The 14,569-nt window shown below is 41.7% G+C and overlaps 2 protein-coding genes and 1 long non-coding RNA gene across 10 annotated transcripts in view; 2 read left to right on the top strand and 1 right to left on the bottom strand.

Moving 5' to 3' along the window:
• Positions 1–3,609: 3,609 nt before the first annotated feature.
• On the top strand, positions 3,610–7,401 carry LOC117956956 (elongation factor 1-alpha). Its single transcript, XM_034892361.1, has 8 exons — positions 3,610–3,824; positions 4,703–4,857; positions 5,335–5,514; positions 5,603–5,899; positions 6,005–6,155; positions 6,266–6,522; positions 6,627–6,861; positions 6,965–7,401. The coding sequence occupies exons 2-8, from the start codon at positions 4,714–4,716 to the stop codon at positions 7,084–7,086; spliced, it is 1,386 nt and encodes a 461-aa protein (XP_034748252.1). The 5' UTR covers positions 3,610–3,824; positions 4,703–4,713; the 3' UTR covers positions 7,087–7,401.
• A 97-nt stretch (positions 7,402–7,498) lies between these two features.
• LOC117956955 (elongation factor 1-alpha-like) overlaps positions 7,499–14,569 on the top strand; it is a 14,074-nt gene continuing 7,003 nt past the window's right edge. Inside the window, exons 1-7 of one of the 6 annotated variants that reach the window (XM_034892358.1) lie at positions 7,499–7,714; positions 8,748–8,906; positions 9,968–10,147; positions 10,245–10,541; positions 10,765–10,915; positions 12,879–13,135; positions 13,942–14,176. In XM_034892358.1, the coding sequence (XP_034748249.1) occupies positions 7,514–7,714; positions 8,748–8,906; positions 9,968–10,147; positions 10,245–10,541; positions 10,765–10,915; positions 12,879–13,135; positions 13,942–14,176 (1,480 nt within the window). In that variant the 5' untranslated portion in view covers positions 7,499–7,513. The remainder of the gene's footprint in view (positions 7,715–8,747; positions 8,907–9,967; positions 10,148–10,244; positions 10,542–10,764; positions 10,916–12,878; positions 13,136–13,941; positions 14,177–14,569) is intronic. The other 5 variants (XM_034892359.1, XM_034892357.1, XM_034892356.1 and 2 more) reach the window with 5 other exon arrangements.
• On the bottom strand, positions 10,431–12,400 carry LOC117956960. 3 transcript variants are annotated; one of them, XR_004659410.1, is made up of 2 exons: positions 12,196–12,400; positions 10,431–10,951 (listed from the first exon to the last, which is right to left on the bottom strand). It is a non-coding gene; the product is annotated as an uncharacterized LOC117956960 (long non-coding RNA). The 3 variants fall into 3 exon arrangements; XR_004659409.1 differs by having other exon boundaries at positions 11,725–12,400; XR_004659408.1 differs by having other exon boundaries at positions 11,713–12,400.

Below are 14,569 nucleotides of genomic sequence, written 5' to 3' on the forward strand. Positions count from 1 at the left end.
TCCTTTCTCATTCTGTAAATCATCTCACAAATCCTCATACTGATACTCTGGCTCCCCAGGCATGCTCACAAATGTTTGTTTCTCCCTTTCCTTTTTCAACATCCCAGCTCAGTACATGAAGAGATGCTTTTCCCCAGTTTGAAGAACACATACTTAACCAGTACATTTTCCTGATATCAACCCCTCCCATCCAACACCTCTGGCATAAGCCTGGCCATGTCAACCATTATCAGACCTCAATCAGGTCGACCTCAATGCTGTTTTGGCTAAGCGGAAGACAGTTTTAACATATTTATTGTTTGCAATATAATCAGAAACATGATTATTGCCAATTAGGTTTTCAGATTCAAGAAATTAGACTTGGTATTCTGGCGCACAATTGTCACAATAAATAACGTAAGAGAAGAAAAAAGACAAACAAACAAGCAAGCTCTAAGGCAAGTTAAAGTCATTGTCACGCCATAATTATATATAAAAGAAAACACCAGCAGCAATGTGATTTTATCTATCTATCTATCTATCTATCTATCTATCTATCTATCTATCTATCTATCTATCTATCTATCTATCTATCTATCTATCTATCTATCTATCTATCTGTTCTTAAGAAGAGCTTTTCCTCGGTCTTGTTATATGTTCACATCTCTCGTTGCTATAACAACCACTCATACCGATGACTCATTACTGACGAGTTGCCTGTTGAATCATATTCTCCCTTTCACACACTGACACACACACTTGCACGCACACACTCACACACACCCTGTTGTACTGAGTGTATGAAAAAGGAGCACAGCTGTTATACTTCGCTCTGTTCAGTTATTAGATCATTCAAGGTTTCATGAACCAAGCGGTGTGTTTTTAGCCATGCTAGCAGCGTAGCACTCTAGGGATGCTAATGTTGGTCAGTTGTCCAGACTCAAAAATCTCAACAACTATTTAATGGCACACTCATGATTTCAAAAGGATGAATCCTCTTGACTTTGTTGCTCCTTTGACTTTCCAAAAGTGTCATAACACTTTAAGACCATGCAGTATACCTGTAGAACTAATAACATCCCCCTCAGCTATACTTTATTTAGTTTCTTGTTAGATTGCTTTTCCATCTTCTGCTACTTATCTGTTTCAAACCAAATGACCAAAGGACTGAGAGCGCTGTCACTGTAATATTTGGCTGGTTTACTTTTCTAAGTTGACAGAACCAATCATATCCCATGAAGCCTACAACTGAGAGAAAGTTACATATTTATGTTAATAAATGTATTTCTTATCTGGCCTTCCAAAGGGAAATCAAACGTCAGGAAAGCTGTCTCAGGCTCTCTGGCTCAGACCTTTTTGTTAGGAATAGCAGCTGCTCAACATTGTGGCAACTGTTGGAGTCAGACGACATTTAAAAGTAGCCTACATTAAGCTTCGTGAGATAGGCCTAAGTTAAAAAATGAAAGGCGTGGCTCAATCAGATGGGTTATACAATGGGAATTACGTAAAACACAGCAGAACCAGTTTGGTAACAAGAATACAAAAGCACTGCATTTATCTGACAGTTACCAGGGATTTGTTAACAATACTTTTTTTACAATAAATAATTAATAAGGAATGTTCCGTCTATGACTCCAGCAAAGAAAACAACACACATTTTAAACTCACTCTTTATGACTGTGCTCTCTTTCTGCCCCTCAGTCATCCTCTCATCTCCCTCTCCTCCCCATGTCTCCCCAACTTGCCTCTCTTTCCTTCCTCCCCTCTTCTCTGCGCTGAGTGAAATCAGCAGCTGTCAAGTTAAAGCGGCTGTTACCTGAACTGCAGGGAAAGCCGAGCGTGTGTGTGTGTGTGTGTGCGTGCATGTGTGTGTGTGTGTGTGTCTGTGTGCTAGGGGATGCCAGCTGCCTCTTTACTGAGCAACATGCCACATTGATGGAAGAAGAGGCAGAATCTGACCTCTTGACCCCCAAGAAGCATCCAAGTGACGAAACAGCCCTTGTCCCAGTCTAATTCATAACTCACATTTACAGGCTGCAGTGAGCAGCGTTACGATGTGAATATGGGTGAAATCGTGTAAATTTACCCCAGACAACTCAGATTATTTAATTAATCAGACACCTTCACCATTTTGTAGGTGTAAAACAGATCAAAGGAGAACACGCTGATAAAAATCACAGCAAAGTTAACAAAGAAGAGACGGTGTAAGGATATCACGTTTTTGTGGTTGTTAAAACTTATTTTCCACTGTGTTTTTGGTTGTTAAGCAGCTGGCCCTGAAACACACTTCACCCTGAGAACATCACATTTAATGTAATCAGCCACTTGTGTATATGCGTCTGATGTAAATGTAAACGACCAGCAAGATAAGGTGTCTTAAAAACAGCCTGAGTTCATCTTTTCAGGGTCTGGGCTCTGTGTGAATGCAAATGTCGGACTGAGATAATCTTTTTTAAGCTGACGAGTCGTCCCAATATTACCAGAGGGTGGGTGTGAGGGCTTCAGGGGGAGAGATTTGTGGCAGATCTGTAAATAGTGATTTTATTTTTTAATTAATGATTTAAAAAAATCCACTTGTGTGAAGGGATTCATCTGTCTATATGTTGTTTAAACAACCAAACATACAACCTGTGAATGATGAATGTATAATCCCTGAATCACCTTTATTAATGTTGTCATTACATATACTCCCTCTCCTCCCCATGTCTCCCCGACTTGCCTCTCTTTCCTTCCTCCTCTCTTCTCTGCGCTGAGTGAAATCAGCAGCTGTCAAGTTAAAGTGGCTGTTACCTGAACTGGCTGTTCACATTTTAGCATATTATTTTAGCAGTTGCACATTTTTGTTTCCCCCATCCTGTACATATCCAAGTACTTGTTCTTTTTACTTTATTTATATTATTATTTCATGTATATTGTATGTATGTATATTTTTCCTAGTATTTCATTTATATTTATATTCTGTGCTTTGTAACTGATTTTGCTGCTGTTACACCGGAATTTCACATTTTTCTTGGGATCAATAAACATCTATCTATCTATCTATCTATCTGTCGATTATTTAAAAAAACATTGTGTGTGTGTCTTTGGATGTGTTTTTGATTTTTTTTAGTTTAATACACACTGTCCTAACATTTTCCCCATGAAACATTTGTCATAATAATAACAGGGGGAAGCTGTATCCAGTTATGATGGAGAATATTTCTAAATTACATTTCACATTTCATTATGTCCAACACTTGGAATGTGGATGGTATTAATCTTAAGTAGATGCTTTTTTAATGTCTTCACAATGACATCATTTATAGTTTGTCAATGGCTAAAAAATAAGTCATATCAAGGAATATTTCATAAATGTTTTGTTTCATACAAAAAAACAACTTTGTTTTACAAAAAAAACAACTTAATTTCCTTCTGGATAAAAAAAGTATCTTTATCTATATCGACCAGCAGATCGATGAATTTACGGTTCAATCAAGTATAAAACCGCTCAGCAATACGATCAATTGTGTGCTTTAACACCCTGTTTCTGTATTATTAATATTGTTTTCAACACAATAACAGTGTCCCTGTTGTTAGTTTCAATTTTAAACTACAATGCACAGTCCCTGGTATGGCCATGGGCGTGAAACAATGTGAAACATCATACATGTTTCAGGCGGTTCATCCGGTGGCGTGCTGACGTTTTTGCAGGAATGTGTGTGATTTGCAGGGTCTGCACCGGGGAGGCCGACGGGAAGTCAGGCCGCCTCCCATTCGGTATAAAACCCCCACTCCAACCCATGACTTCCTCTTTCTGTTACCTGGCTAGGGGCAGCAGCTTTGGCCGTGAAAACCCAGAAACACCGGTAAGTTCATCTTTGATTCAGGGCGGTGGGGCGGTAGAGCACGAATCAGGTCGTTAAATGTTTCGTAACATTTAGCCGAGAGTCACATTACAACTTTTGTTTTATTATCCAAAACTTTGCTTCATCGGTTAACGTTATGTAACGGGAACTTTTCAAACCTGTGGCTTTTTAAGGAATTGGTAGAACATTAAAGTAATGCTATAACTTGTACCGGTAATTTTTCTAACCCGCCTGATGTAGTTAAGTGTCGCGAGTTTGTTTAATTTGCATTAAGTTAAGTTTTCGATTAAGCGGGTTAATGGAGGAGAAAATGTTGAAAGGAACAAAGGATGCTGGACAGCAGAGAGACAGGGATACTAGCCTGGCGGTCATTCTATCGCCTCTTTGTAACTGTAAATACTATCCAGTGACAGGTGTTGGACGAAATAGCTCCTGAATATTTGGCAGTCTTTGTAACTTTATCCGACGTGGCCCATGGAGTAACACGTGTCTCTGGCTTTTGGCCGAGTGAGGCCTAGCAGCAGCCTGCTAACGTTAGCCATGCTAGCATGCTAACGTTAAGCATGTTAGCCATGCTAGACCGTTACGGTCAGAGACCGTAACGTTACCGAGTATTGGCTAACTAGCTTGTGATGGGTGAACTCGCAATATGATTTCGAAATGTGACCATTTTGTGTCTCGTTCAGTCACTTAGCATGAGCTACTGTGATAAACTAACCCTTGTTCATGCTAAGCTAGGCCCGATATCACACAGCTAGTTCAATTAGCTAACGCCACTGCGCGATATATGGAGCTTAATAAATAACTCTAATGTGTATCTAATGATGGCAGGGTTCTTATCGAAAGCTAACTAAGAGGTCTGTTTTTTTGGGTGACAGAAACTACAACAATGGGAAAGGAAAAGATCCACATCAACATCGTGGTCATTGGCCATGTCGACTCCGGCAAGTCCACCTCCACCGGTCATCTGATCTACAAGTGCGGAGGAATCGACAAGAGAACCATCGAGAAGTTCGAGAAGGAAGCCGCTGAGGTGAGAAGCAGTTAAATTGTTTTGTGTTCTTTGCTTCATCTTTCTGTCCGTTAACGTACATTCATTAGCCAAAATGGCGGCGTCAGCGTGCCCACTCTGAGCCCCACTGCCGGGCACCAGATTGAGGAAGCGTGTGCGCGCACGTAGGGGTGTGGCTTAACGTTAATGGTAACTGTGCACTTCAGCAGAGGCTTCTTACAGTGTACAAAGACATTTTATTAAATATTTAAAATATAATTTCCTACTATGTCTTAAAAGGAAAATGTAACATGGTATGTAAAGGAATAGCCAGCCAGTAGTTTAATGGGTATTTTAATTGACATTGGCTACTTCAATCCTTACTCAAATGTACCTTCTACAATGCATATAACTGGATTTAGTATTTGGGTTTTATGCAAGCTTTTAGCTGCATTCTTTTGCTTCTGACTGTTTATAGAAGCATAACATTAATCAGATAAACCTAATTTATCCCTCCAGATGGGAAAGGGCTCCTTCAAGTACGCCTGGGTGCTGGACAAACTGAAGGCTGAGCGTGAGCGTGGTATCACCATTGACATCGCTCTCTGGAAGTTTGAGACTGGCAGGTACTACGTGACCATCATTGATGCCCCTGGACACAGAGACTTCATCAAGAACATGATCACTGGAACCTCTCAGGTAAGGTATCATGTTAAGACATGGCTAGACTAAAGTTTGACCACCATTTGGATCTTGTTGGTTTACTAAACTACTTAATAACTTTCAGGCTGACTGCGCCGTGCTGATTGTTGCTGCTGGCGTTGGTGAGTTTGAGGCCGGTATCTCCAAGAACGGCCAGACCCGTGAGCACGCCCTGCTGGCATTCACCCTCGGTGTGAAGCAGCTCATCGTTGGAGTCAACAAGATGGACTCCACCGAGCCCCCTTACAGCCAGGCCCGTTTCGAAGAAATCACCAAGGAAGTTAGCACCTACATCAAGAAGATCGGCTACAACCCCGCCACTGTTGCCTTTGTCCCCATCTCTGGGTGGCATGGAGACAACATGCTGGAGACCAGTGAGAAGGTGAGGAAACCTTGTGGTGCTTAACTTGTGTTAACTGCATGGTTGAGAACGTGGACCAATTGAATCTGACCACCGAGTAACTTCTCTCTTTGAATCTGTCTGCAGATGGGCTGGTTCAAGGGATGGAAGGTTGAGCGTAAGGAGGGTAATGCCAGTGGAACCACACTGCTGGAGGCTCTGGACGCCATCTTGCCTCCAGCCCGCCCCACCGACAAGCCCCTTCGTCTGCCCCTGCAGGACGTCTACAAAATCGGCGGTATAAACTGAACTTTGTTTACTAAATTTAATGCTATATTCTAGAAAATGGAAAGAACTACAGATTTTCAACTGTCAAGTTATTGATTAATAAAAACTTGTTTTTCTCAGGTATTGGAACTGTACCAGTCGGTCGTGTTGAGACAGGTCTCCTGAAGCCCGGTATGGTCGTCACCTTTGCTCCCTGCAACCTGACCACTGAGGTGAAGTCTGTGGAGATGCACCACGAGTCCCTGGCAGAGGCTGCCCCTGGTGACAACGTCGGCTTCAACATCAAGAACGTGTCAGTCAAGGAGATCCGTCGTGGATACGTGGCTGGAGACAGCAAGAACGACCCACCCAAGGGAGCTGACAACTTCAACGCCCAGGTTGGTATTGTTAATTTTAGCATTTTATATATGCTCGTATTTAATAGCTCCCAGTTTTGGGCCAAGTTGCAATTTGAAAGAGTTCTAATTCAAAATGTCCACAGGTCATCATCCTGAACCACCCTGGCCAGATCAACGCTGGTTATGCACCTGTGCTGGATTGCCACACAGCTCACATTGCCTGCAAGTTCAGCGAGCTCATAGAGAAGATTGACCGTCGTTCTGGCAAGAAGCTTGAGGACGCCCCTAAGTTTGTCAAGTCTGGAGATGCCGCCATTGTCAAACTGATCCCACAGAAGCCCATGGTTGTGGAGTCCTTCTCCAGCTACCCTCCCCTCGGTATGTACTTGAAAGTCTACTGTAGACAGAGTTTAGAAATGCTAGATAATAAAAGGAGACAAAGATGATCTGGTGAACTAACTGCCCCCCTCTACCCTTCAAGGTCGTTTTGCTGTGCGTGACATGAGGCAGACAGTGGCTGTTGGTGTCATCAAGGCTGTTGAGACCAAGGATGTATCCGGAAAGACCACCAAGGCCGCAGAGAAGGCCCAGAAGAAGAAATGAATGGCCGTGCAGGACATCCAGCAACAAGATGTGTGCCGGCAGCAGCGGGCCACTCCTTCCCCCCTGTCTTGCCCTCACCCTGGATCATCTTCTCTGTGGCAGAGCTCTCTACTTAAGGACTGGCTTATGCTGATTAAAACTCATCGCAAAAGTTTTCGCAGGAAAAAGAACTACGTGGCATTGTCACTTACCTGAATCACATGACGGTGCCTCTTCTCAGTTAAGTTTAAGTTGGAAATGTTGTTGTTAAAATGCCACAAATTTAATTGGAAAGAATGCTGCTGGTAACTAATAAAATAAATGTCTTTGAAAAAATTGAAATTGGCGTGTCTATCTTTACTGTGTTGCAGTTGGTTTAGTTTTTGGCTGTCACAGACAAGCCTCTCAGTGGTGCAGCTGTTTTTGACCATGCTATCTGTGTCCAGTGATGCACTCATCGTCCAATCGCCTCGATAGGAATTATGCCACCCCAGCCAATGGCACACCTTATTCTAGTCTGACAGCAACACGAGAAAGCACAGCCCCCCCCCCATCTCTTCTGGCTCAGTATAAAAACTCGGGACTCTTCACATTCTGTCCTTTTTTCCCCTCTACTCTAAATCAGGACATCTTTAGTTGCTGGGCACAGGTTAGTGAAGTCATCCTTTTATCTGACTTTTAAAGCTAACATCTTAAAAAAAAATGCATGTATTTACATAAAAATGTCTGTTAATACAAAGGAGCTGCGGTATTCTGGTCACGAAATCAAGACTCAAGTTTCACTAGAATATCTGCATCACGACTGAATCAGAGCCTGCTGGACTTTTTCTTAAATGTTGAGGTGCACAAAAAGTAAACATGCCAGTTCACATGATATTATCATCCAAACCTTGTATAGAATGTTATTTATTCGGGATTGTCTCAACTGGGCTTTAATACACTGACGTTACCAAAACATTAATTGTGAATATCGAGCTTTACATCAATTGTAAATGTGTTTCTGCCAGTCATGGTAGTTCTTTCTGTCTGCCTACGTGAACGCGCACACTGCTGTGGCTGTATGGTGTCGGTTGCGCGCTTGCATCAGTCGGTAACATGGCGGCTCTGCGCTGCCGGCGCAACATGGAGGCCGAGAAGGCCGGCATCCCGTTATCGAGCACATGGCGCGTGACTCACCAGTGTCTCCTTTCCGGTGTCGTTTTCCATATGGCGAATTTCACAATCTTTGATGTCTAGCGTTAACTGAAGTCTGATAATCTGTATTGACTCATTTAAATCAGATAACGTCAGTTATATTCGACAACGTGACGTAAACTAACGTCAGCTGTTTATGCCGCAGTTAATACAGTAAATCACCTTTCAATAAAAACATGATAGCTACACTGTTGTGTCAGCTGTTTTTCGATTAAAGGAATCAGGTGGAGCTGATTGAGTGGTCCCTTTTGGGGGTATTTGGTGGTCTGTTTAGACGTTTAAACTTAACCTACATGTTTTACTTTGTCACTGGAACTACTCTCCGTGGTATTCCTTAATCAGCTCAACGTAATGTAACGACCAGCAGCTCGCTAACTAACATTGGCTAAAGTCATAATGACCTCCCGGTGTGCTCACCCTATTGTGGAGAGGAGTTTTAACCCAAAATCTTTAATGTTAAAGTACATAAAACTGCTCCCCATGTTTAGAACCAGTACATCAAAATGGGAAAGGAAAAGATCCACATCAACATCGTGGTAATTGGCCATGTCGACTCCGGCAAGTCCACCACCACCGGCCACCTGATCTACAAGTGCGGAGGAATCGACAAGAGAACCATCGAGAAGTTCGAGAAGGAAGCCGCCGAGGTCGGTTTGAGAAATCAGCCTCTTTAGGGGTTATTAAATATGAATTACAGCCAATGATACAAATGTACGAGACCATAAAGGTCAAAGACTAGATATGTGGGAAACGGGTGCGGTGGATGAAACTGCTCATTACTTGGGTAGAACTGCCACCTACTGTTAAAAGACACGTACTGTCCCTAATACTGCAGCAACACTGAAAACAGCCCTGGTAAAATCTATTGTTTAACTTACATTAGGTAGAATTCAATTTGTTTTGGATTCATATAGCTAGTACAAAAGTGGAAAATAAGATACAAATGCTCAATTATTTCCACTTATTACGGGTATTTATTTTAGTAAATATTAGAACAAATAGAAATCCATATGTAAGATTTTACACACATTTGCACACTGAAATAAACTCATAATCACATAATTTAAAGCCTATATAAACACAAAGTTGATATAGGAATTTAATCCACAAAACCTTATATTTTAAATTATGCACAGTAGTAAAGAAAAATGATTAACAACTGATAATTTAAATGTACAGTATGTGCTTCAAACTCTTAGATCTGTTAACCAATTATTTGCTTAGATATTTCAAAATGTAAATCAGGAACTTTTAGGAACAGCAGATTTTAGGTAAACTATCCCTAAAGTATTTAGCAATTTGGCATATTTTGCGAAGTGAAAAGGGGGTCTAAAACAGCTAAGGAATCTTAAATGAGAATCGGGATATGTTATGGTTACCAAAAGACAACCTAAAGGATTAACTGAACTGTATACATGGTGTTTACAGTGATACAAAAAAAATTAAAAATGTTTGAATGAAGGAGGACAGGTTACACATTAATTTCAATAAAACAGTCCAGCTAAACATTACAAATCTAATTGTAATTTACTGGAAACTGGAAAGTTTTCTCGGGTCTTTTGGAAAGTAATTTTAAGAGGACACATGCAAGGGAAAGTTTGTTGTTTTCACTATGGAGAGGCATGCTTTTATTTAAAATCTTCAGTTTAACCTTTCTGACTCATTCCTACTTTTGTCCCATTTCATCTCACTGTTTTAACCACAATAGATGGGAAAGGGCTCCTTCAAGTACGCCTGGGTGCTGGACAAACTGAAGGCTGAGCGTGAGCGTGGTATCACCATCGACATCGCTCTCTGGAAGTTTGAGACCGCCAAGTACTACGTGACCATCATTGATGCCCCTGGACACAGAGACTTCATCAAGAACATGATCACTGGTACCTCTCAGGTAAAGGCACACCTTTAACCTAATCTGTTGTCTGCCGCCTCATCACTTTATACTTTATGTATAGATATGTATGTACTACAAAATTCTCCCTGTTCAGGCCGACTGTGCCGTGCTGATTGTTGCCGCTGGCGTTGGTGAGTTTGAGGCCGGTATCTCCAAGAACGGCCAGACCCGTGAGCACGCCCTGCTGGCCTACACTCTGGGTGTGAAGCAGCTCATTGTTGGAGTCAACAAGATGGACTCCACCGAGCCCCCTTACAGCCAGAAGCGATTTGAAGAAATCACCAAGGAAGTGAGCACCTACATCAAGAAGATCGGCTACAACCCCGCCACTGTTGCATTTGTCCCCATCTCTGGGTGGCATGGAGACAACATGCTGGAGGCCAGTGACAAGGTGAGTGACTTATTACATGGTAATTGGTAGGTAAATAAGTCCATCAAGCATTTGTGACAGTGAGTCAGATTTGTAAAATTTCTGTCAAAAGCTAATAAGTTGTGGATTTTGGGGATTTTCTTATCAATTAATCCTCTTGAACTATTTATTTTTCTTTCTCTTACCCCATTACTTTCTCTGCCTTCCTCTCCCTCTGTCTCTGTTTCTCCACTCTCCATTTTAGATGGGCTGGTTCAAGGGTTGGAAGATCGAGCGTAAGGAGGGCGGTGCCTCTGGCGTTACCCTGCTTGAGGCTCTGGACTCCATCCTGCCCCCAGCCCGCCCAACAGACAAGGCCTTGCGTCTGCCCCTGCAGGACGTCTACAAGATTGGCGGTAAGGACTGTCATGTCACCTCATAATAACATGCACCTTAAGGGAAAGGAAGCAGTACAATGTCAGTGGAATTGGGCACTACTTTCTACATCTTATATTTTAGGCCTGCCTACCTGTCTAACAATAATTTGTCAATATCTACATATATATGTATAAACATTTACACACACCAGTCCTCTGAATTTAACCCATCCTAACTAATTAGGAGCCAAAGTCCGGCCTCCCAGGATCAACTTTAGTTGTAATGCCAGTGCCTTTGTCTAGGGCGGTGGCCTAGCATGCATGTGTAGAAGGTGGGAGGGGCACTCCGCAGTGCTTGTTGTGACGCAGCAGTGCTAAGCACTGAGCTACCACGCCACTATGCAAATACAAACTAATCTTTTGACTGATTGCACTTTGAATCCAGGCACAGCAATCAGCGATCTTACTAGGTCAGACCCACTAACATTTCCACATAATTTCAAACACATCACAAGTCTTAATCAAACTCAGTAATTATCATCTCCTATATACAAATAATCCCTTTAGTAAGCCAAGAAACACGGAAAATGAGCTTTTGATTTGAAAATGATGGTTTGCTTCCCTCACCGTGCGAGGTACGAGTCTTAAAAACAACTTGTATAGTCACCACAATAACTCATCCAGCAATATCTCTCCCTTTAAGCAATATCCAGTCAAATGTTTTTTAAAGGCATATAGAAATTAAAGACTAAAATCCCAATTTAAGGTTGTGTCCAACATTATAAAATAGGCAGCACAATTTTCTTTGTAATAATTAAATGGCTATGAAATGTTACCTGTAGTCTTACTGTAGATGCAGAATGAGCCTCTCCTTTGCCCATGATCATCATGAATCAAGGTTTCAATGGCATAAAAGTTTTTTTAACATTGCTGTTGCAGCATGTCACGGAACAGAAAACACTCCTCTTCCTTTGTATCATTACTTTCCAGGTCACTGCCGCGCCTCCAACCTGCGTAGCAAAGTTGCATGCGTGCATTGTGACACCGTAACTCTATCTTGTTCTGTCTCAATGACGCCTTAAGGGATTAGTGGATATATGTACAGAAAACTCTCCACGTGACAAAAAGGTTTTACTTTAACACAGATACATAAAGCCTGAAATGTCAATTATTCCATTTCTAAAAAATGCTTTATTTTCCTTTCAAAACAAAACCAACGATTGGCAACCAACACTTGTACTTACAAGTCCATGCTCACTAACAACAAAGATCACAAAAGATCAAAATCGAGCAAAGAGGCATAGAGTCGAGTTTCTCACCTGACATCCTGAAAGTTGCACCAACAACAATAACATCTGCAGCTTGTGGTGAACTCAGAGAGTCCTGATTGATTCGTCACACTGTATATACTCAGCCTCTAATGCGGAAGGACAATTTCTGGGAGTGGATCCAGACCCCTTTTCAACTAGTTTATACAGGCTTATCACAGAGGTGAAACTGGATATACATGTATACACAAACTATGAATTCAACTGCCAAACAAAATTAAACCCATTTAGAAGCTCCGTCCTCCAGATCCATGGACAGATAACTTCTGATCTACAATAAAACATTGCATTTTATAAACTACATGTGTCTTGTTTGCTAATCTTTATTTGTAAAATAACAAGTAACAAAGCTATCAGATTAATGTAGTGGCGTAAAAAAGTACAATATTTCTTTCTGAAATGTAGTGGAGTAGAAGTAAAAAGTGAAATTAAAAACTTTAGTAAAATACAAGTACCTCAAATCACAAATAATCAAATGGATGGCTGCAGAGAAACACTGACAAGATGTGTGAGTGGGAATTTACTTTACACTTGCTACACTCCATTTATTAACGTCTTTCCCAGCTCTCACAGTAAAGTGCCCATCAAAACCTCTGCCAATTTAACTTTTTTTATTATTATTTTGAAGTTAACTGAATAGCGTTCTAGCAACACATTGTCTCCTGCTCTCTCAGGTATTGGAACTGTCCCCGTCGGTCGCGTTGAGACCGGCGTCCTGAAGCCCGGTATGGTCGTCACCTTCGCTCCCCCCAACCTGACCACTGAGGTGAAGTCTGTGGAGATGCACCACGAGTCTCTGACTGAAGCTCTCCCTGGTGACAACGTCGGCTTCAACATCAAGAACGTGTCCGTTAAGGAGATCCGCCGTGGAAACGTGGCTGGAGACAGCAAGAACGACCCCCCCATGGCAGCTGATAACTTCACCGCGCAGGTAAGTCTCAGGAATGTTTGTATGAAGTGGATGCAGGAACCAAATCAGAACACACCTAATTAACTAATTAGCAAACAAAACTGCTTTTCTCTCAATAATGGTAATCTATTATGATCATTATTCTTCATTATCAAGCTAGTATGTGAAGCCTGAGTTAGAATTTGGTCAAAATACTAGTTTCCTATAAATTGAAGAGACATTCTACACATAATATTCAGCTGACGTGTCACCATGACTACGGCTCAGTCTGTAAACACAATTGTACAATTGACTTATGTGGCTCTGATGGGTCCAACAAAAGACCCTAGTAAGTTGGATTATGGGAAATGCGGGAGATGCAGTGTTTTTGGAGTTTGACGCGTACACAACTAAAACTCAGGATATCTAATTTTATGCTGTTTTTTTTCTTCTCAATTTTGACACGTGCGAGTCCCCCAAATATGTGGAGGTACTTTACTTGATTAAGGAAGCAAAATGCTCTCTGAATATCACTTTATTCTACAGTTGACAGTGTGCAGGTGGACAGTACAACATGGGGAGAGACTAAAGTCCTTGAATCTGTAGAATCTATTACTATTTCTAAGTGTACTTAACTATTTATGTGGAACAGTATATTCCCCTTCAATTTAGGCTGCTATCACACAGCAGAATGAACACTGAACAGCACTATTTAGTGTCCCTGTTGGTCCACACAGCAGTCAGTCCACCTCCATCCACTCTTCTGGGAGAATAACTACGTGGTATCCAGCAACAACCAGTCAAAATCTTTAGATGTTGCTCTTTTGACCGCCCTCCTCTCTCTGTAGGTCATCATCCTGAACCACCCCGGTCAGATCTCCCAGGGTTACGCCCCCGTGCTGGACTGCCACACCGCTCACATTGCCTGCAAGTTCAGTGAGCTCAAGGAGAAGATCGACCGCCGTTCTGGCAAGAAGCTTGAGGACAACCCTAAGGCTCTCAAGTCTGGAGACGCCGCCATCATCACCATGGTGCCCGGAAAACCCATGTGTGTTGAGAGCTTCTCCCAGTATCCTCCACTGGGTGAGTGAAACATTTTTTCCTTAGTGGTCTTATTGTTATCAAAGCTATTACATTTTGACATGTCATAGCGGGGCAGAGTTACGCCTACTATGACAAGTCATATGTCTGCTGTGAAAAAGCTATATTTAAAAGCTGTACTAATGACTATTTTCAAGGGCTGTCAATTGATCAAAATATTTAATTGCAATTAATCTCGTGATTGTCCACACATTTTTCTATCTATTCGAAATATACCGTTAAGGGATACTTCTAAGGGATGTATGCATTTAATACTCTTATCTACATGGGAGTGGACAAATACGTTTGCTTTATCCAAATGTATATACACTCACCGGCCACTTTATTAGGTACCCCATGCTAGTAACGGGTTGGACCCCCTTTTGCCTTCAGAAC

Source organism: Etheostoma cragini, chromosome 14, assembly GCF_013103735.1.
Source record: "Etheostoma cragini isolate CJK2018 chromosome 14, CSU_Ecrag_1.0, whole genome shotgun sequence".
NCBI lineage: Eukaryota > Metazoa > Chordata > Actinopteri > Perciformes > Percidae > Etheostoma > Etheostoma cragini.